At 46.5% G+C, this 23,477-nt stretch overlaps 1 protein-coding gene across 1 annotated transcript; it reads right to left on the bottom strand.

The window, feature by feature from the left end:
- Window positions 1-398: 398 nt before the first annotated feature.
- Window positions 399-19,895, bottom strand: LOC121548643 (sodium/bile acid cotransporter-like). Its single transcript, XM_041860162.1, has 6 exons — window positions 19,692-19,895; window positions 19,412-19,498; window positions 18,434-18,546; window positions 2,989-3,193; window positions 2,312-2,496; window positions 399-615 (listed from the first exon to the last, which is right to left on the bottom strand). The coding sequence occupies exons 1-6, from the start codon at window positions 19,893-19,895 to the stop codon at window positions 399-401; spliced, it is 1,011 nt and encodes a 336-aa protein (XP_041716096.1).
- Window positions 19,896-23,477: the final 3,582 nt, after the last annotated feature.

Below are 23,477 nucleotides of genomic sequence, written 5' to 3'. Positions count from 1 at the left end.
GGACAGTTAGGGCTAGGGAGGAGAGAGGCTATCGCCTGACTAAACGACAGCAACTTGGACAGCTAAGATTGAACTGACATAACTAATGTAGGTTTTCGCCTCAACTAGGAGACAGGGCCCTGTATTCATAAAGCATCTCAGAGTAGGAGTACTGATCTAGGATCAGTTTAGCCTTTTACAAAGAATAAAGAATAAGATTACATGGACAGGGGGTACCTGATCTTAGATGAGTACTCCTACTCTGAGACACTTTATGAATACGGGCCCAGTCTCCTAGTTGAGGCAAAAACCTACATTAGTTATGTCAGTTCAAACATTAGTTTTGTCACCCCAAGGGACCTGATGTCCAGGTCTCAGACTAGGTGCTTGTTGTAACTGTACAGCACTCAAGGACAGGGTCAGTCAAGCCTACCTTTCTTTGGTGTTTTAAAGAACCTCTGGTGAACCCTGAAGAGGGCGATGAGCAGGAAGGCCTCTCCCACCTGCAACACTATGTAGATTATAGGGAACAGGTAGAGAGGACCAATCACATCGGGAGGGAACGCCACCTTCAGAATGGTGGAACACAGCTGGATGTTCTGACATCCCGTCTCCATGGCGATGGTCCTCTGTCCCCTGAGGAAAGAAAGAAGGAAGTCCAAATAAGGATTGATTGATTGACACGGAATTCTAGCTGAAGTATATAGATTTCTTTCCTCCAAGCATTAGAAATGTACTGAGCTGGAATATACTTTTACTAGAGGAAAAGGAAAAGATATACAGTACCAGTCAAAAGTTTGGACACACCTACTCATTCAAAGGTTTTTCTTTATTTTTACTGTTTTCTACATTGTAAAATAATATTGAAGACATCAAAACTATAAAATAACACATATAGAATCATGTAGTAACCAAAAGAGTGTTAAACAAATCATATAATATATTTTATATTTGAGATTCTTCAAATAGCCACCCTTTGCCTTGATGACAGCTTTGCACACTCGTGGCATTCTCTCAACCAGCTTCACCAGGAATGCTTTTCCAACAGTCTTGAAGGAGTTCCCACATATGCTGAGCACTTGTTGGTTGCTTTTCCTTCACCCTGCCGTCCGACTCATCCCAAACTATCTCAATTGGGTTGAGGTCGGGGGATTGTGGAGGCCAGGTCATCTGATGCATCACTCCATCACTCTCCTTCTTGGTCAAATAGCCCTTACACAGCCTGGAGGTGTGTTGGGTCATAGTCCTGTTGAAAAACAAATTATAGTCCCACTAAGCCCAAACCAGATGGGATGGTGTATCGCTGCAGAATGCTGTGGTAGCCATGCTGGTTAAGTGTGCCTTTAATTCTAAATAAATCACAGACAGTGTCACCAGCAAAGCATCCCCACAACATAACACTTCCTCCTCCGTGCTTTACGGTGGGAAATACACATGCAGAGATAATCTGTTCACCCACACCGCATCTCACAAAGACACAGCAGTTGGAACCAAAAATCTCAAATTTGGACTCCAGACCAAAGGACACATTTCCACCAGTCTAATGTCCATTGTTCGTGTTTCTTGGCCCAAGCAAGTCTCTTCTTCTTATTGGTGTCCTTTAGTAGTGGTTTCTTTGCAGCAATTCGACCATGAAGGCCTGATTCACACAGTCCCCTCTGAACAGTTGATGTTGAGATGTGTCTGTGACTTGAACTCTGTGAAGCATTTATTTGGGCTGCAATTTCTGAGGCTGGTAACTCTAATGAACTTATCCTCTGCAGCAGAGGTAACTCTGGGTCTTCCATTCCTGTGGCGGTCCTCATGAGAGCCAGTTTCATCATAGCGCTTGATGGTTTTTGCGACTGCACTTAAAGAAACTTTCAAAGTTCTTTACATTTTCCATATGGACTGTCCTTCATGTCTTAAAGTAATGATGGACTGTCGTTTCTCTTTGCTTATTTGAGCTGTTCTTGCCATAATATGGACTTGGTCTTTTACCAAATAGTGCTATCTTCTGTATACCCCCCCTACCTTGTCACAACACAACTGATTGGCTCAAACGCATTAAGAAGGAACACCTGTTAATTGAAATGCATTCCAGGTGACTACCTCAGGAAGCTGGTTGAGAGAATGTCAAGAGTGTGCAAAGCTGTCATCAAGGCAAAGGGTGGCTATTTGAAGAATCTTTTGACTGGTAGTGTATATTTTACTATAGAAAACCTTCACAAGAAATCTATCAACATAATTATAAACATGATCTTCGCCATCATCAGCATCATCCTCATCTAAATCTTCATCATTATCATATGTTACCATCATCCTCAACATCATCCTCATCACCGTGACTTACGATCCGTTGAGTCTGAACAGATATGAAAGGACGTATCCGAAGGTGTAGCCAATGAGGGGCATGATGGCAGCAGTGGCCATGAGTGGGGGGGACAGGACGGTCAGCATCAGATCCATTCTTCCTATGGTCATGCTGGCCAACAGGCCGATCACTACCATGGATATCAACAGGAGGGACAGACCGATCTGAGGAGCAGGAAGACGTTCAGCCAAGTACTGCATATTATTATCTGTCTGAAACAACCTGTATCTGTAGCTCAGCTGGTAGAGCGCGGCGCTTGTAACGCCAAGGTAGTGGGTTCGATCCCCGGGACCACCCCATACACAAAAAAATGTATGCACGCATGACTGTAAGTCGCTTTGGATAAAAGCGTCTGCTAAATGGCAGATTATTATTATATTATATTGTATCTGTATGTTTTGAATGTTTTGAACTTTTACACTGAGGCCCTTACCAGATTGGTGTTTTTCAAAAAGATTGTAAATCTAACTGTACACCTAACTGTAGAGGACTGCTCCAAAAGATGTTACCCAAAAGGTAGCCTCGAAGCGAACCAGGCTTCCCTAAAACGGGAAGGGAGTTTCCCTAAAACTCCTCCAAGGAAGGCGTGACAACAACGTGATTTTGGAGGTATGGCAACACGAGACTACCCAAAAGCTGACCATTATCGGCCATACCTTAGTAATGGTCTTGGAGTACTGCGGCCTGTAGTAGTTGATGAGGATGCCGATGCTGCAGGGGAACAGAGCCATGACCAGGGCCAGAGTGATGCCAGCATAGGGAACAGCACTCTCCAGGTTGGAGAAGCCCTGGCAGTACAGGTAGAGGAGCAGTGGCATCATACCCAGGGCTAGAACTGTAGAGCAGGTAGTCATCACAATACTGGGGAGGGAGGGAGGGAGGGAGAGGGGAGGGGGAGAGAGAGAGGAGGGGGAGGGGGAGAGAGGGAGAGGGGGAGGGGGAGAGAGAGGGAGGGAGAGGGGGGAGAGAGAGGGGGACAGGGAGGGAGGGAGGAAGGGAGAGAGAGGGGGGGAGAGGGAGGGCGAGAGGGGGAGAGGGAGGGAGGGGGAGAGAGACAGAGAGGGAGGGGGAGAGAGAGAGGGAGAGAGAGGGGGAGAGGGGAAGGGGGAGAGAGAGGGGAGAGAGAGAGGGGGGACAGGGAGGGAGGGGGGACAGGGAGGGAGGGGGGAAGGGAGAGAGAGGGGGAGAGGGAGGGTGAGAGGGGGAGAGGGAGGGAGGGGGAGAGAGAGAGAGAGAGGGAGAGGGGGAGGGGGAGAGAGAGAGCGGGAGGGAGAGGGGGAGGGGGAGAGGGAGGGAGAGGGGGGGAGAGGGGGGACAGGGAGGGAGGGAGGAAGGGAGAGAGAGAGGGGAGAGGGAGGGCGAGAGGGGGGAGAGGGAGGGAGGGGGGAGAGAGAGAGAGAGGGAGAGGGAAAGGGGAGGGGGAGAGAGAGAGGGGGGGAGAGGGAGGGAGGGAGAAAGAGAGAGAGAGAGAGAGAGGCACATATACAAATAGCAGGGTTAGTTACATATGTGTGTATTTATTTTCTACCTGACCTGGCTAGCGTGCTGCTATGGTATCAGAGCCATGCTCATTGTTACATATTGACAGAATGTGGAACAACAGATAGCTGTGGCCATGCTATCACAACCCTGACATTCCTCTATTGGATCAATGCCAAGGGGCCAGTAATCTGAATAGATGGGTTAGCTGACAACGTCAGGAAAAACTAAGCGCAAGCTTCAATGGGGCAGAAGTCCGTGTGTTGTGATTCTGGATAGCCAGATAGCTAGCAACAATGACGTTTCAGCTCCTTGTATCTTGTTCTTGATACCATGTCTTGTTTTGAGGTGTTTTGAATAATGTCACGTCTATGCTAATATGGCATACATTCGCTAGCTAGCTAACCAAGAACTGTAACAATGTATTTCTGAGACTCATTGTGCAAATGTAGTTATGTTTTCAACAAACATTTGGAGACTAAATATAGTTTGCATGTGGTCAGCAATGTAAGCCAACCCTGTCTGTTTTGCCCCATACTTTTGCACGCGTCGGTATTGTTGCTAAGCAACCAACTCGTCTATACTGTCATTTCTGTTGTTCTGTTGAGTGGTGCCTATCTAATTTGTATTTTTTCTGTGGATAATGTTATGCTTTAAAAAAAATACAGTAAGAAAAATATCTGAAATCTGAATCTATTTGACCTATAGCCTGACAGACAACGCTAGTGTAAATGTAATCTCTGCACCCAGAATTAGCAGAAGGTCAGTCCTTGAGACAGTCAGAAACAGAGTGCTCTGTCGGATGAGACCTGCAGGAGCAGCTAGAGGCTGTGTATTTCCATGCTGTAAAGTACATGCATCATGTCCTAATGGAGGTTTCCAGGTACGTTGTGAAACTGAAGGGGTTCATGACCAACCAGGTGGTTAAAAGCAGCATAAAACGTGGGATGGGGTGTCCTGGTGATGTTGATTAATATCTGTGATAATTATGTTATGGTCTTGGTCGAGTAGTAAGTGTACAATAGAGGGGTTAGTAATGGCATAATGGGACCCCATCTCGTCCAAAAAGTTGACTCAAGTTTGCCAAAAAGCACCTGGATGATCATCAAGACTATTGGAAGAACGTTCTATGGACAGATGATTCAAAAGTATAACTTTTTGGACGACATTGTTCCAGTAATGCCTGGTGAAAACCAAACTCTGCATTCCACAGTAAGAACATCATACCAAAGGTCAAGCATGGTGGTGGTGGTGTGATGGTTTGGGGTATGCTTTGCTGCCTCAGGACCTGGACGACTTGCCTTAATAGAAGGAACCATGAATTCTGCTCTGTATCAGAGAATTCTACAGGAGAATGTCAGACCATCCGTCTGTGAGCTGAAGCTGAAGTGCAGCTGCACAATGATCCAAAACACACAATCAAGTCTACATGAAAATTGCTAAAAAGCAACAAATTGGAAGTTTTGGAATGTCCTAGTCAAAGTCCAGACCTAATCCCAATTGAGATGTTGTGGCAGGACTTGAAACGATTAGTTACCGGAGTGTAACTCCAGTTCTATGAGTGGAGCGGAGCCCCATAGGGGAGCTATGCTCCTAGTGGTTTACCCTCTGCCCTAGGGCAGAACAGCCTGAAGCAAAATTATGCACACACCTACAGCCAATAGGAGTACAGGTGTCCCTATATAAGGAACCCCGTTCCATCAATCTGCCTCCCGAGATATTATCTTCAGCGAGACTAGAAAGGGTCGGTAGGGCCTTAAGTCCTATGGGGCTCCGCTCCACTCATAGAACTGGAGTTACACTCCGGTAACTAATCGTTCTATATCGTGGAGCTCCGCCCCATAGGGGAGCTATGCTCCTAGTGGTTTAAGGCGGAGCGAAACGCTCCAAAATGTACTCCCTGCCGAGCCTAACATTTCCCATTCAAAAATGAAAAAAGGTCAAGCCCAGCAATGGCTGTAACCAATTCCCGCAGTAATGCGACTAAGGAACCCATCAGGGCGTCACAATATACCGCGTCATCGGTTATAGACCCGCCCCATCTAGCTCAATGACAATGTCAATGGCTATTGGGCAGATCATCAGAATAGACGCCGTGCTAATCTGTACCAGCAGATAGCCGTGCCTCAATATTCTGTGACAACACTATCGTCCACTAATGTAATGACATCAGTCACTCTACATTAAGTGTCCAACAAACCGCCTTACTCACTCTATGGAACCCATAGATTAGTAGGCAGGAACAAAATATAAAAGTCCTACTATCTGAATCAGATAGATGACCTCACATTCTGTCAGTTCAATACATGTCTCTATGTACTGACCCTGAGTCAAGAGACATGCCACAGATAGCTTTTCATCCGAAGCGGACCTGATAGAGACCTGTCTATCGTCCTGCTTCTCTTTCCTCTAGCTCAAGATTCTCTTTCAGCTATGCTGAGTGCAATCGAGCTCGAAAGGTAAAAAGCCTATTCTTGACATAACACGTTTTCCTAACCAAGGCGGACCTGATTGGAACCTGTCCAAGGTCCTGCTCTGTCCTCTCCTTTTAGCTCAAAATCGCCTTTCAGCTCTGCTGAATGCCGACCGAGCTAAAGAGTTGGAAAAACGTGCCATAATATGTTTCTTCTAATAAAAGCGGATTTATGAACATGGTCACAATCCTGCTTTCTTTCTCTGTTTCTTTCTCAAGATCTCCCCTCAGCCACGCTGAGTACAGATCGAACCAAAGAGTTAGAAGACATATCCAACAGATAGAAACGGATAAAAGGAGACGGTGTCGATCAAGACGCCGCTCTACAAATATCCACTACCTCTGTACCTCTGAAGAGGGCAGTAGAAGCTGCTACTCCACGAGTGGAGTGCGCTTTAATACCCTGAGGCGGTTGTTGCCCCGCCGCCTCGCACGCCGTCTCAATGCCTTCACAAAGCCAATGAGACAATCGCTGTTTTGAAAGTGGTCTACCCAATGCAGCCGCACCGTGACACACAAACAGCTGAGGCGATGACCTAATCGCTGCTGTGCGCTCAACGTAACACGCCAAAGCGCGTACTGGGCACAAACAATGAAGCTTTTTCTCACTCCTCTCCCCATGGGGAGGGGGATAAAAAGCCCACAATTCCACGGTCTGTGATCTATATGCACTGTTAATAACCTTCGGCACAAATGCCGGGTTGGGACGTAACACCGCTCTGCTCAAATCGCCATTAATGGCAAGGCAGTCGGGTCTCGTCGACAGTGCACTCAAATCACTGACCCGCTTAGCGGTAGTCAAGGCGAGCAACAGCGCCGTCTTGATAGACAGCATTTTGAGGGGTATTTGATTCAATGGCTCGAACGGCGACTTACATAGCGCTTCGAGAACCAAAGCCAAATCCCATCGGGGCAGCGTAGCTCTAGGCATTGGCCTAAGACCAATAGGAGCAGAGCTCCCCTATGGGGCGGAGCTCCACGATATAGAACCCACCCGGGTCGCTAGTGGACGAATCCTCAGAATAGACGCCGTGCCAATCTGTACCAGCAGATAGCCGTGCCTCAATATTCTGTGACAACACTATCATAGAATGACCTCAGTCACTCTACATTAAGTGTCCAACAGACCGCCTTACTCACTCAATGGAACCCAGAGATTAGTAGGCAGGAACAAAATATAAGTCATACTATCTGAATCAGATAAATGACCTCACATTCTGTCATTTCAATACATGTCTCTATGTCCTGACCCTGATTCAAGAGACATGCCACAGATAGCTTTTTCATCAGAAGCGGACCTGATAGAGACCTGTCCATCGTCCTGCTTCTCCTTCCTCTAGCTCAAGATTCTCTTTCAGCTATGCTGAGTGCGATCGAGCTTGAAAATTAAAAAGCCTATTCCTGACATAACACGTTTTCCTAACCAAGGCGGACCTGATTGGAACCTGTCCAAGGTCCTGCTCTGTCCTCTCCCTTTAGCTCAAAATCGCCTTTCAGCTCTGCTGAATGCCGACCGAGCTCAAAGAGTTGGAAAAACGTGCCATAATATGTTTCTTCTAATAAAAGCGGATTTATGAACATGGTCACAATCCTGCTTTCTTTCTCTGTTTCCTTCTCAAGATCTCCCTTCAGCCACGCTGAGTACAGATCGAGCCAAAGAGTTAGAAGACATATCCAACAGATAGAAACGAATAAAAGGAGACGGTGTCACCCAAGACGCCTTCGCTCTACAAATATCCACTACCTCTGTACCTCTGAAGAGGGCAGTAGAAGCTGCTACTCCACGAGTGGAGTGCGCTTTAACACCCTGAGGCGGTTGTTGCCCCGCCGCCTCGTACGCCGTCTCAATGCCTTCACAAGGCCAATGAGGCAATCGCTGTTTTGAAAGTGGTCTACCCAATGCAGCCGCACCGTGACACACAAACAGCTGAGGCGATGACCTAATCGCTACTGTGCACTCAATGTAACACGCCAAAGCGCGTACTGAGCACAACGGTAGTCAAGGCGAGCAACAGCGCCGTCTTGATAGACAGCATTTTGAGGGGTATTTGATTCAATGGCTCGAACGGCGACTTACATAGCGCTTCGAGAACTAAGGCCAAAACCCATCGGGGCAGCGTAGCTCTAGGCATTAGCCTAAGCCGTTGCATTCCCAATAAAAACGTTTCACTAATGTGTGATTGAACGTTAAACCCTTCATGACCAGCTGAAATTGCCGCTGCAACACTCGAATGGTGGATGGCGATTTCTGCTTATCAAACATAAACTTTCGGCCACGGGCAGTGCGCGAATGCGTCTCTTCCCAATGGCGGATCGTCCTGTTGTCTCAGGGAGAAACTTGACATGAGATCTGCCTCTACGTTCAAGTAGCCCGGAATGTGCGCTGCTCTCAACGAGCGAAGGTGCTTGTGCACCCACAGCCACAATTCCTCTGCCGCCCGATGGAGGGCAGGAGACCTGACCCCTCCCTGGCGATTTATGGAGCTACTGTGGTCCGGTTGTCTGATCAAACCAACACATCGCGACCCCGAAGGGTAGACGCGAAGTGGTTAAAAACCAGTTGAACCGTTTCCAACTCCATGAGGTTTATGTGCCGACCTGGTTGAGGCCATGCACCACCTATCGCTTGAGACTGACATGTCCCTCCCCATCCAGTTAGACAGGCTTCTGTATACACTGGAATGTAGGATGGCACCTTGCCCATCGGGACCCCGTGCGTGAAAACGCACGGGTTCCTCCAATAGTCCAGGTCTGCTCTTAGCGAGAGAGGAACCACCACCAACCGATGACGTTGACGCACTGGGTCTAGTCTTAGTTGGGCGAACCACCGCTGTGTTCTGCGCATGTGCAGAAAACCCCAGCGGGACCACAGGGTGGGCTGCCGACATGAGACCCAAAAGTGACATGATCGATAGCGCCGTTACTGTGTAATTCGGACGACACTCCCTCAGGGCTAGTACCAATGCTGCCCTTCGAGGGTCCGAAATTCGCGCCCTCATCATTACAGTGTCTAGCTGTAGTCCCAGGTAGACTATCTGATGACTGGGCCAGGGTGCGCTCTTTTTCCAATCGCAGCGAACCCCAGACGCGTGAGATGAATCACTGTCTGTGTCGTGTAAGTAAACGTCAGCTCTGCTGACGGGCGAGAACCCGCAGGTCGTCTAGGTAGGCTAATATCCTTATCCCTTGACAACGCAGCGGTTCCAATGCCGCCTCCACACATTTGGAAAACGTTCGAGGTGCCAGGGCGTACCCAAACGGCATCCTCTTGAACTCGTACGCCCCTCCTCTATGGCCCACGCCGCCGCTATTCCCCAGCACTGGGTTGGTGAAATAGCCCAAGGTGGGCCCCCTTTGGAAAAGGGAGAGGACACATCAGCTCGTTCTGGGTGAATCGGGGGCTTTGATACGATGGTTACGACCGTAACTCCAGTAATCTTGCCCTCCGTGAACGCAGCACGGGTCTGAACTGCACTGTCTGAGGTACTGGCCTGAGACAGAGCGCTCTTCCCAGAAAGCGATTGCGTCATCATGTCATTGTCTGACTGAGACTGCCGCTTGGCATGAGACTTATCCTTTACAGAACTCAACAGAATCTGAAAGGTGTGATCTCTGACTGATACCACACGGTGGTGCCACAATGCCTCTTTACTGTTCCTAAGCGGCTGTTCAACGACACACTCAATGTGTGGTGAGCTGCGCTCAGAGCCATGGGCATTGATACGTTCAGAATAAGCCGGAGGCGTCCATACCTTGGTTATACCTGTAACCCTGGTATTCCCGCTCTCCGTGAACGTCGCACGGGTCTGAACTGCGCTGACTGAGGCATTAGCCTGCAGCAAGGCGTCATTCCCGGCTAGCGGCTGCGTCTTCATGTCACATTGGGACAGAGACAGCTGCCTGCTGAATGTGAGGTATCCTTGAGATAAGCCAAGACGGTGTCTTGGTATCTTTCCTTCCTTCACCTCCTGTGTGCGTTCAGCTCTGCACCTCTGGTGGGCTGAACTACGCTCAGTGTGGTGAGTATTAGCGCGTTCAGAAAGAAGTGGGGGCGCCGATACACTGGGAAACTTCGTCACCGTGGTAATCGGGCCCTCCGTGAACGCAGCATGGGTCTGAATCGCACTAACCGAGACCTTAGTCTGCGATAGTGCGCCATCTCAACTAGCGGCTGCGTCATCATGTCTCCTGACTGAGACTGCAGCCTGCTATGAGAGGCACTCACTACAGTACTCCTTGGAGTCTGTAATGTGAGGTCTCTTTGAGATAAACCAAGACGGCGTCTAGGTATTATTCCTCCTTTCACCTCCTGTGTGCGTTCAGCTCTGCACCTCTGGTGGGCTGAACTACACTCAGTGTGGTGAGCCTGGGCGCGTTCAGGAAAAGGTGGGGGGCGCCGATACACTGGGCACCTTCGTGACCGTGGTAATCGGGCCCTTCTTGAACGCAGCATGGGTCTGGGTCGTACTAACAGAGACCTTAGTCTGTGATAGTGCGCCACCCCCAATGTGGTTATTATCAGCGCGTTCTGAGAGAAACGGGGCGCCGATACGTGGTTACGCCCGTAACCGTAGTAATCAGGCCCTCCATGAACGCAGCACGTGTCTGAAACTGCACTGACTGAGGCGTTAGCCTGAGACAGAGCGCCGTCCCGGATAGCGGTCGCGTCATCATGCCATTATCTGGCTGAGACTGCAGCCTGCTATGTAAGACACTCACTACGGCACTCCTAGGAGTCTGTAAAGTGAGGTCCTATAAGGTACACTTAATACCTTTTATATACCTGCCTTATGTGTGCATTCAGCAACGCACCATGGTGGGCTGAGCTGCACTCATAGTGGTAAGAGAGAGAGCGAGAGTGAGGAAGGTCGAACGCTCTCGGATGTATTATGGAAAAGGGGCTCTTTCTTGACAGTGTCAAGTAGAGCCAACTCTTTATTACACACATCAACAAAAAACATTCTCCTCCATACACTCAACGGTAGAGTGGGGGGGGACAGTGGGCTCGGTCACAGCGGGCGCTGTGCCGTCTTCCGTTCTCTCCCCCTCGCCTGTCATAAACGGCGTCTCCTCTGGCCGCCCCTTCGGGTGATGTCAGGATGACGCTTTAATGACCTCTCTCGCCGGCACCTCTGGCGCTGAAGGGGGGGGCGAGGCCCGCTCCCTTGCTGCTGGAGGCCGCCGTCTGACGCCAAGTTGTAGCGAGAGTAGCGGCCGCCCTTCCTCATATCCACTTCCGGGTTGGAGGGAATGGGGGCAGCTTAATCTCCCGCTGTTTAGTAGCCCACTCAATGAGACCTGAGAATTCAGGCACAGAGAGGCTGTGGCGTCATCATCCAGGGATGTAATGACCTCACAATTTCCCGAAGGAAAAGGGGGGTGTTAAACATCTGGGTCAGTGTAATGAATTGTTCCAATAGAATATTCATTTTTTCCCCAATAGCCCTGTCATCTCCTGAGTCAGTGCCCTCAGATGATGCCTCAGCTGAGACTAACACTGATAGCACATCCTCAAGAGGAATATCCTCCCTAAAAATGCCCAATGCTGCTTCCACTCCTTCAAAAAGGGAGGGCGCAGCTGGCGCATAGTGGGGGATTGATGAAGCTGTCCCTGGCGTGCTGTGCCCCTCAACCCACGAAACAATGTCGGGGGGGGTCGACAGCCGCCAAGGGGAACAGCGACATTGAGCTCTGAAAAGAGCTTTTGTAAAATGCTTATCTTGGATAAGCTTGGTGTGCTCATTTAGGAAGACGTTGATGGCTGGATATCAACGACGAAAATCTTCCTGAGTCTTCGTAAGGCTTCTTCTCTAGTCCAGTCGCTGAAGATAATGGGAGGCAGATTGATGGAACGGGGTTCCTTATATAGGGACACCTGTACTCCTATTGGCTGTAGGTGTGTGCATAATTTTGCTTCAGGCTGTTCTGCCCTAGGGCAGAGGGTAAACCACTAGGAGCATAGCTCCCCTATGGGGCGGAGCTCCACGATATAGAACGAGCAGGTCATGCTTGAAAACCCACACGTCACTGAGTTAAAGCAGTTCTGCATGGAAGAGTGGGCCAAAATTCCTCCACAGCGACGTGAGAGACTGATCAACAACTACAGGAAGCATTTGGTTGGAGTCATTGCAGCTAAAGGTGGCACAACCAGTTATTGAGTGTAAGGGGGCAATTACTTTTCACACAGGGGAATTGGGTGTTGCATAACTTTGTTTATGAAATAAATATGTCATTGTTGTGTTATTTGTTCACTTATGTTCCCTTATGTTCCCTTTATCTAATATTAGGTTTGGTTGAAGATCTGATAACATTCAGTATCACAAATATGCAAAAGTAGAGAAAATTAGAAAGGGGGCAAATACTTTTTCATAGCACTGTATACGGAAAGTATTCAGACCCCTTGAATTTTTCCACATTTTTTTACTTTACAGCCTTATTCTAAAATGGATTAAATGTTCCCCCCCCTCATCAATCTACACACAATACCCCATAATGACAAAGCAAAAACAGGTTTTTAGAAATTTTTGCAAATGTATTGAAAACCACCCTGGAAATATCACATTTACATAAGTATTGAGACCCTTTACTCAGTACTTTGTTGAAGCACTTTTGGCAGCGATTACAGCCTTGGGTCTTCTTGGGTATGACGCTACAAGCTTTGCACACCTGTATTTGGGGAGTTTCTCCCATTCTTCTCTGCAGATCCTCTAAAGCTCTGTCAGGTTGGATGGGGAGTGTCACTGCACAGCTATTTTCAGGTCTCTCCGGAGATGTTTGATCGGGTTCAAGTCCTGGCTCTGGTTGGGCCACTCAAGGACATTCAGAGACTTGTCCCGAAGCCACTCCTGCGTTGTCTTGGCTGTGTGCTTAGGGTTGTTGTCCTGTTGGAAGGTGAAATTTCACCCCAGTCTGAGGTCCTGAGCGCTCTGGAGCAGGTTTTCATCAAGGATGTACTTTGCTCCGTTCATCTTTCTCTCGATCCTGACTAGTCTCCCAGTCCATGCCGCTGAAAAACATCCCCACATCATGATGCTGCCACCACCATGCTTCACCGTAGGGATGGTGCCAGGTTTCCTCCAGACTTGATGCTTGGCATTCAGGCCTAAGAGTTCAATCTTGGTTTCATCAGACCAGAGAATCTTGTTTCTCATGGTCTGAGAGTCCTTTAGGTGCGTTTTGGCAAACTCCAAACGGGCTATCGTGTGCCTTTACTGAGGAGTGGCTTCTGTCTGGCCACTTTACCATAAAGGCCTGCTTGGTGGAGTGCTGCAGAGATGGTTGTCCTTCTGGAAGGTTCTCCCATCTCCACAGAGGAACTCTAGAGCTCTGTCAGAGTGACCATCGGGTTCTTGGTCACCTCCCTGACCTCCCTTCTCCCCTGATTGCTCAGTTTGGCCGGGTGGCCAGCTCTAGGAAGAGTCTTGGTGGTTCCAAACTTCTTCCATTTAAGAGTGATGGAGGCCACTGTGTTCTTGGGGACCTTCAATGCTACAGAAATGTTTTGGTACCCTTCCCCAGATCTGTGCCTCGACACAATCCTGTCTCGGAGCTCTAAGGACAATTCCTTCGACCTCATGGCTTGGTTTTTGCTCTGACATGCACTGTCAACTGTGGGACCTTATATAGACAGGTGTGTGCTTTTCCAAATCATGTCCAATCAATTTAATTTACCACTGGTGAACTCCAATCAAGTTGTGGAAACATCTCAAGGATGATCAATGGAAACAGGATGCACCTGAGCTCAATTTCGAGTCTCGTAGCAAAGGGTCTGAATACTTATGTAAATAAGGTATTTCCGTTTTTTATTTTGAAAAAAATAGCAAAAATATCTAAAAAACTGTTTTTGCTTTGTCATTATGTGTAGATTGATTAGGGGAAAACATAATTAAATCCATTTTAGAATAAGTCTAACGTAACAAAATGTGGAAAAAGAGAAGGAGTATGAATACTTTCCTAATGCACTGCATATATATATATCCAATTGGGGAACCCTGATCTATGTCGATGTAAGCCAGGTCATTCAGCTCTGTACTAACGGGGTGATTACCAAGGCACTAATGTAGGTCTGAGAACAGGGTGATTACCAAGGCACTAATGTACAGTACCAGTCAAAAGTTCGGACACACCTACTCATTCAAGGCTTTTTCTTAATTTTTACTATTTTCTACATTGTAGAATAATAGTGAAGACATCAAAACTATGAAATAACACGTATGGAATCATGTAGTAACCAAAAAAGTGTTAAACATATCAAAATATATTTCACATTTTAGATTCTTCAAAGTAGCAACCCTTTCCCTTGAGGACAGCTTTGCACACTCTTGGCATTCTCTCAACAGGTGTGCCTTGTTAATGGATGTTGCTGTAGGCTAATCACCACTGCCCCCGAAGCAAGCACCAGTTAGCCTTGAGCTAGCCTCGAGCAGGCCCATATCCCGGCTATCTACCTCTCTGTCTACCGGACGGGAGTAGCCAGCTAACCAGCTAACTAGCAACTTGCTATTAACCACCGTTAGCGGTTTTTCACCATTGTCCGTGGCCTGCACTACCTACCAGCCAGCTCTAGCCTGGACTATTATCGGCCAGTCTGCACTGTCTGCACAGCGCGTTATCGAATTTCTGCCGGAATCACTGAATCACTGGACCTTTAACACTGGCTAATCAAACTCCCGAGTGGCGCAGTGGTCTAAGGCACTGCATCGCGGCGCTAGCTGCGCCACTAGAGATCCTGGTTCGAATCCAGGCTCTGTCGTAGCCGGCCGTGACCGGGAGACCCATGGGGCGGCGCGCAATTGGTCCAAGGGTAGGGGAGGGAATGGCCGGCAGTGATGTAGCTCAGTTGGTAGAGCATGGCGTTTGCAACGCCAGGGTTGTGGGTTTGATTCCCACGGGGGGCCAGTATGAAAAATGTATGCACTCACTAACTGTAAGTCGCTCTGGATAAGAGCGTCTGCTAAATGACTAAAATCTATAATCGCAACCAAATGAACATTGTTGTTGGCTAATCAGCCTTGAGCTAGCCTTGAGTCAGGCACATCTCCCGGCTATCTACCTCTCTGTCAACCGGACGGGACCTCCTAGAGTCGACACAGAGTCCCGCCGATCCATCACGACTGGTCTGCCGACGTAATCGTCTGTGGTTTCAACAGGCTTCCCGTTGCGACGACCACGAAGATCCATCTGCTAGCCCCGGCCCGCTAGCACACGCAAACAACAGCCATGCTTCCTGCTCGCTGTGCTGTAGCACCAATTCAAACTGTTCTCGGACTCACATATTGCTGTTATGATCACTCAGCTGCACAGCTGATGCCTGCTGGACTGTTCCTTTACACGGTACCCTGTCCTGTTTATCTGTTTAGCCTCAGCCAAACTTTATCGCCATTACCAGTTGTTGTCTTAGCTCTCTCTAATAACACCTGTGATTGCTCTATGCCTCTCTCCCATGTCAATATGCCTTGCCTATTGCTGTTCCAGTTAGTTCTTATTATACAATTTCACTGTAGAACCCCAAGTCCCTCTCAAACTGCCTCAAATAGTTCCTTTGTTCCACCCCCCATACACGCCGAGACCGGCTCAATCGGTGCCTCCAGTGATGCTATTTCTTTCATTGTTACCCAACGCTTAGGTTTACCTCCACTGTACTCATATCCTTGTCTGTACATACTGCCCTGAATCTATTCTACAACGCCCGGAAATCTGCCCCCTTTATTCTCTGTACCCAACGCACTAGAAGACCAGTTCTTAAAGCCTTTAGCCGTATCCTTATTCTAGTCCTCCTCTGTTCCCAGGCCCTGCAGCCCCCTGTATCACTCCTACTCCCCAGGAGCTATCATTTGTTGACTTCTGTAACCGTAAAAGCCTTGGTTTTCTGCATGTTAACATCAGAAGCCTCCTTCCTAAGTTTGAGTTATTCACTGCGTTAGCACACTCCGCCAACCCTGATGTTCTAGCAGTGTCTGAATCCTGGCTTAGGAAGGCCACCAAAAATTCTGAAATTTCCATACCCAACTACAACATTTTCCGTCTAGATAGAACTGCCAAAGGGGGTGGAGTTGCAATCTACTGTAGAGATAGCCTGCAGAGCTCTATCATACTATCCAGGTCTGTGCCCAAACAGTTTGAGCTTCTACTTCTAAAAATCCACCTTTCCAGAAATAAGTCTCTCACTGTTGCCGCTTGCTACAGACCCCCCTCAGCCCCCAGCTGTGCCCTGGACACCATATGTGAATTGATTGCCCCACATTTATCCTCAAAGTTCGTACTGCTTGGTGACCTAAATTGGGATATGCTTAACACCCCGGCCAATCCAAACTAGATGCCCTCAATCTCACACAAATTATCAACGAACCTACCAGGTACAATCCTAAATCCGTAAACATGGGCACCCTCATAGATATCATCCTGACTAACTTACCCTCTAAATACACCTCCGCTGTCTCCAACCAGGATCTCAGCGATCACTGCCTTATTGCCTGCGTCCGTAACGGGTCCGCGGTCAAACGACCACCCCTCATCACTGTCAAACGCTCCCTAAAACATTTTAGCGAGCAGGCCTTCCTAATTGATATCGGATATCGATCTCATTCCATCAGTAGAAGATGCCTGGTTGTTCTTTAAAAGTAGTTTCCTCTCAATCTTAAATAAACATGCCCCATTCAAAAAATACAGAACTAAGAACAGATATAGCCCCTGGTTCTCCTCAGACTTGACTGCCCTTGACCAGCACAAAAACATCCTGTGGCGTACTGCATTAGCATCGAATAGCCCCCGCGATATGCAACTTTTCAGGGAAGTTAGGAACCAATATACACAAGCAGTTAGGAAAGCAAAGGCTAGCTTTTTCAAACAGAAATTTGCATCCTGTAGCACTAACTCCAAAAGGTTTTGGGACACTGTAAAGTCCATGGAGAATAAGAGCACCTCCTCCCAGCTGCCCACTGCACTGAGGCTAGGAAACACTATCACACCGATAAATCTACAATAATCGAGAATTTCAACCAGCATTTTGCTACGGCTGGCCATGCTTTCCACCTGGCTTATTTTGCTCATTTGCACCCCAGTATCTCTATTTGCACATCATCTCTTGCACATCTATCATTCCAGTGTTAATACTAATTGTAATTATTTTGAACTATAGCCTATTTATTGCCTTACCTCCATAACTTGCTACATTTGCACACACTGTATATATATTTTCTGTTGTATTTTGGACTTTATGTTTTGTTTTACCCCATATGTAACTCTGTGTTGTTGTTTTTATCGCACTGCTTTGCTTTATCTTTGCCAGGTCACAGTTGTAAATGAGAACTTGTTCTCAACTGGCTTACCTGGTTAAATAAAGGTGAAATAAAAATAAATAAAAATAAATAAATAAAAGTTAATTTGTGGAATTTCTTTCCTTCTTAATGCGTTTGAGCCAATCAGTTGTGTTGTGACCAGGTTGGGGGGTATACAGAAGATAGCCCTATTTGGTAAAATACCAAGTCCATATTATGGCAAGAACAGCTCAAATAAGCAAAGAGAAATGACAGTCCATCATTACTTTAAGACATGAAGGTCAGTCAATACAGAACATTTCAAGAACTTTGAAAGTTTCTTCAAGTGCAGTCGCAAAAACAATCAAGCGCTATGATGAAACGGACTCTCATGAGGATCGCCACAGGAAAGGAAGACCCAGAGTTACCTCTGCTGCAGAGGATAAGTTCATTGTCATTATTCATCATAAAGCTATTATCATATTAATAATACATACTCTCAGACAGACACGCCATCCATCACACCTTTTAGTTTTAACTGACAGGTCATTAACCCCTTTATTTGACACCTAGGACTGGATAAGTAGGTATGCATATTTATCTGATGTCTTGAGCCTTGATTTCCAGTCTTCCACATTCACATTGCTTGCTCGGGAAATGAGTTGTAGTTACCGGTATATGTAAAATGAGTTGTAGTTACCGGTATATGTAAAATTAGTTGTAGTTACCGGTATATGTACAATTTGGGGAACAATAACTGGCTGATGAGTCTTTAGTGTCAGAAACAAGATGATTCATCTGAGCGTTATGCCACACTGTGATAATGGGGAGTTTTGGATGAGAATAGATGAAAGTGTATAGAGGTTCATGTGAATAGTTAAGAGTGTTGTCTACCTGAGGTTCACGTCTCCCTTCAGAGCCAGGGCCAGTATGTTGGAGAGGCTTCCCCCTGGACAGCATCCACAGATCAGCACCGCTACAGCCTCCATCGGCTCCAGCTGTAACACCTATAGAACCACACACATGAATCCACAGATCAGCGCCGCTACAGCCTCCATCGGCTCCAGCTGTAACACCTATAGAACCACACACATGAATCCACAGATCAGCACCGCGACAGCCTCCATCGGCTCCAGCTGTAACACCTATAGAACCACACACATGAATCCACAGATCAGCACCGCGACAGCCTCCATCGGCTCCAGCTGTAACACCTATAGAACCACACACATGAATCCACAGATCAGCACCGCTACAGCCTCCATCGGCTCCAGCTGTAACACCTATAGAACCACACATATGAATCCACAGATCAGCACCGCTACAGCCTCCATCGGCTCCAGCTGTAACACCTATAGAACCACACACATGAATCCACAGATCAGCACCGCTACAGCCTCCATCGGCTCCAGCTGTAACACCTATAGAACCACACACATGAATCCACAGATCAGCACCGCTACAGCCTCCATCGGCCCCAGCTGTAACACCTATAGAACCACACACATGAATCCACAGATCAGCACCGCTACAGCCTCCATCGGCCCCAGCTGTAACACCTATAGAACCACACACATGAATCCACAGATCAGCACCGCTACAGCCTCCACCGGCTCCAGCTGTAACACCTATAGAACCACACATATGAATCCACAGATCAGCACCACTACAGCTATTGAAATACTAACCTTAGCCAATGAGAAATACTACCCTTAGCCAATGAGAAATACTACCCTTAGCCAATGAGAAATACTACCCTTAGCCAATGAGAAATACTACCCTTAGCCAATGAGAAATACTAACCTTAGCCAATGAGAAATACTACCCTTAGCCAATGAGAAATACTAACCTTAACCAATGAGAAATACTAACCTTAGCCAATGAAAAGGCAGTGAGGGGCATTACTCCGAACTGGGCCACCACTGCGATGGCTATTCCTTTAGGTTTCAGGATGTGGGCCTATATAAATAGATGAATAACAATATTAATGTTATGAATAGAATATTTCATTTGTTTACATTTTCACAAACCCTAAAACTGCTTTAATCACAAAAAAATCATCACAAAAAGAGGATGAAAATAACCCCAAAAAGTCTGAAACAACCGGAAACTAGAGATCCAAACTAGAGATGAGCATCATCATGAGAATCACCTTGATCTTGGACACCTCCATGGTACAGCCCAGTGAAACCATGGTGATGAAGAGGATGACTATGGTGGTGACGCTGATGGTCTGGTCTATTATGGGTGGCAGGGGGGGAAAGTGGGTTGGGGTGATGTTGAACAGTAAACTGTCATTGGACACAAGGTACTGATCAGAGAACACCCCCATGGCGGTGTCAATGGTGTCTTCCATTTGTATCTTCTTCTCTTGTTGGAGCCTTTGATCGAGAGGGGGGGCTAAGTTCATTCTATTTGGCAAAAATCCTTCAAATTCAAGTCCTTAAAATGCTATTGACTAAACCATTGCTTACAGTATTATAGTCTAGCCTGTCTTGTCCATGTACAATTAAAGATTTACAGCAGTTAATACTCACGTTCTGTATCTCATGATCTCTAAGTTAACCATTGCATGTTCCGTTTTTGAATGCTGTTCGTTACGTCTACAAGAGCTGTGCAGTCAGTTTCATGTCGTCGTCTTCATCTCTGTAACCTGCAGAGACAGTACCGCCTTTTTGCCTTTGCTTTCCCACCTCACAACACCCTCCGACATTACCCCCCGTCGGCTTTGATGCCAAGCTGCTCACCTCATCTACCCCCCCTCTCTACATCTCAGCCACATCCTCCCTTCCACTGCTGTGAGTGATGTTTAGTTTGCTGCCTGCAGCCTGTGTTCACTATACTGTTTAAACGCACAACAACTACAGTTGAAGTCGGAAGTTTACATACACTTAGGTTGGAGTCATTAAAACTCGTTTTTTCAACCACTCCACAAATGTCTTGTTAACAAACTATAGTTTTGGCAAGTCTCAAGGCATCAGTCAGGAAGTTAAAGCTTGGTCGCAAATGGGTCTTCCAAATGGACAATGACCCCAAGCATACTTCCAAAGTTGTGGCAAAATGGCTTAAGGACAACAAAGTCAAGGTATTGGAGTGGCCATCACAAAGCCCTGACCTCAATCCTATAGAAAATGTGTGGGCAGAATTGAAAAAGCGTGTGCGAGCAAGGAGGCCTACAAACCTGACTCAGTGACACCAGCTCTGTCAGGAGGAATGGGCCAAGATTCACCCAACTTATTGTGGGAAGCTTGTGGAAGGCTACCTGAAAATGTTTGACCCAAGTTAAACAATTTAAAGGCAATGCTGCCAAATACTAATTGAGTGTATGTAAACTTCTGACCCACTGGGAACGTGATGAAAGAAATAAAAGCTGAAATAAATCATTCTCTCTACTATTATTCTGACATTTCACATCCTTAAAATAAAGTGGTGATCCTAACTGACCTAAGACAGGGAATTTTTACTAGGATTAAATGTCAGGAATTGTGAAAAACTGAGTTTAAATGTATTTGGCTAAGGTGTATTTGTAAGTCGCTCTGGATAAGAGCGTCTGCTAAATTATGTACATGTAAATGTGTGTGTAAACTTCCGACTTAAACTGTACCTACAAACAACTCTCCTACCTCTATTAGGTCCCCTGTAGCTCCGTTGGTAGAGCATGGCGCTTGCAACGCCAGCGTTGTGGGTTCGATTCCCACTGGGGGCCAGTATGAAAAATGTATGCACCCACTAACTGTAAGTCGCTCTGGATAAGAGCGTCTGCTAAAATGACTTAAATGTATTACTAGCAGTCGACAATAATTTGCATGTAGAATTTTGTATTTTAATACTATGGAGAACTTTAAAAGGGATGCACACGCACACAACTTGTGCAAACATCTTGTGCAGGTGTGTTGAAGTGTCAAACGTTATTCAACAGTTAAAGGAAGAAGCTCTTTGAGAGCTTTTCAAGGGAGCAGTCGGCAGGAGCTGCCTTCTTTTGAATGCATGGAAACTACCATATTGTAATCCCTTAAAACGTCAAAGTTTAATTTTCTCTGAGAGTGTGCTGGGTGTGCTATGTGTGCAAAAGTTGAGAATAGAATAGGCACGAGTCCCAAATGGCAACCTATTCCTATATAGTACCCTACCCTAATAAAACATAGTACTATATAAGGAATAGGGTGCCATTTGGGACTCGGCCTAGGACACTGTCACGTTGTATGAGCCTCTTTGCAGTTCCGAACCAATCTCTGGAGGATTAGCTAGCAACATCCAACAGCGTCAGACATTACACTAACACTGACTGCTTTCTCCTCTGAAAATAGAGGGAAACCTATGATCCGAAGTGAGAGTGTGAGTCAACTAATACAGCGTTTTCACAATCAACACCATATTTAGGTACTGGGCGTCTTACCATCTAGCTGTATGTCCCTCTTCCCTTCGGAGGTCTTTCACTGTCTGCAGTCGATCGGTGTTGTCAAATGAAGTTCTTGTGTGTGTTTGTGCGGCCCACCACAGCCTTTAAAGAGTCTCTATGTTCAAAATGTGGCTAATAATTGTCAGAAATATCTGCCTGTGCAGCAGTCTTATGGACGGTGTTCCTCCTATCTCTGCTTTCTCCTGCACTGGGTATCACATCCTCCCTCACATTATTGTGGTGGGCCCAGGACCAGTCAGTCAATGTGTGTGTGTGTGTGTGTGTGTGTGTGTGTGTGTGTGTGTGTGTGTGTGTGTGTGTGTGTGTGTGTGTGTGTGTGTGTGTGTGTTTACATGGTATGAAAACAACACATTATATAGATCTACAGGAAGTCCTGAAATGGAAAGGTCAGGGGGGTAGGCCCAACTCGGGCTTAAACCGAGGACCTTACTGCAGCTGTCAACCCAAAACCTAAGCTGTTACACCAAGAGGTACAAACCTTTGGATGCTCTCTAGGTGTAAGGTCGCCACAGTGTATGTTGACCCTGAATGTAGTGGTGACATGTTATTGTGCTGTATACAAGCAAAAAGATCTGCCATATAAAAGCCCTGAAGTGCTGTGTTATAGAAAAGCAGGTGTCAGGACTCAGTATGCTTGAATAATGCTCAACCATTGAAATACTGGGTCACAATAGACAACATCACTATTGACCATGTATTCATTTATAATTACTGTCTTGTGTTGGGTAAGGTTTCTCACACGCTGTCCTATTCACCATAATAAACCATGAGCAGAGAATGACATTAAGGCCTCTGAGCTGAGGGTCCATTGGCGCCATCTAGTGTTTCATTGAGGTAACCTGATTGCAGACGACAAAAGAGATGCAAACAGTAATACATCAATATTCAGTACTGGACTGCAGCTGTTTCAATATTTTTTAACATTTATTCAATGACACCTTAAAGAATCCTTAAAACATATAAAACTAGGGCTCTCAAACGATATTTGTATATTTTATTGAGTTAATCACAGGATTTGCTGTGATTAATCACAATTAATCGCACATTCAAAATTTGCTCAAATGGAGCTGGAATTTAATATGTTTTTTGTACAAAAATCATTACAAGAATATTGACCTCTTAATTTTGTCCAAAGTAATGGTTAGCAGAATCTGGTAAATTGATAAAGCACACCTCCTTTAACCTCTATGGGATCAGTGTCCCGTATATGGGACGGTTGAGCTAACGTGAGCTAATGTGATTAGCATGACTGTCGTAAGTAACAGCAAACTTTCCAGGACATAGACATGTCTTATATGGGCAGAAAGCTTAAATTCTTGTTAATCTAACTGCACTGTCCAATTTACAGTAGCTATTACAGTGAAACAAGACCATGCTATTGTTTGAGGAGAGTGCACAACAACAGCAAAACATACCACGGCAAATAGTTTGATACATTCACCTCTGAAGGTAAATAATGTACTTACATTCAGTAATCCTAAGGGTCCCAGAGATAAAATGTAGCATAGTTTTGTTTGA

This window comes from Coregonus clupeaformis, chromosome 33 (assembly GCF_020615455.1).
Source record: "Coregonus clupeaformis isolate EN_2021a chromosome 33, ASM2061545v1, whole genome shotgun sequence".
NCBI classification, from domain to species: Eukaryota; Metazoa; Chordata; class Actinopteri; order Salmoniformes; family Salmonidae; genus Coregonus; species Coregonus clupeaformis.
This window is presented reverse-complemented; position numbering and strand designations above follow the sequence as displayed.

What these genes read in the sequence shown, in the direction of transcription:
- LOC121548643 (XM_041860162.1), bottom strand. Translation starts at nt 19,895, where the DNA reads ATGGAAGACACCATTGACACCGCCATGGGGGTGTTCTCTGATCAGTAC. An exon ending in CTGCCTTTTCATTGGCTAAG is followed by an intron (nt 18,547 to 19,411) that starts GTTAGTATTTCT and finishes GTGGTTCTATAG; the next exon opens with GTGTTACAGCTGGAGCCGAT. An exon ending in AAGGGAGACGTGAACCTCAG is followed by an intron (nt 3,194 to 18,433) that starts GTAGACAACACT and finishes CTCCCTCCCCAG; the next exon opens with TATTGTGATGACTACCTGCT.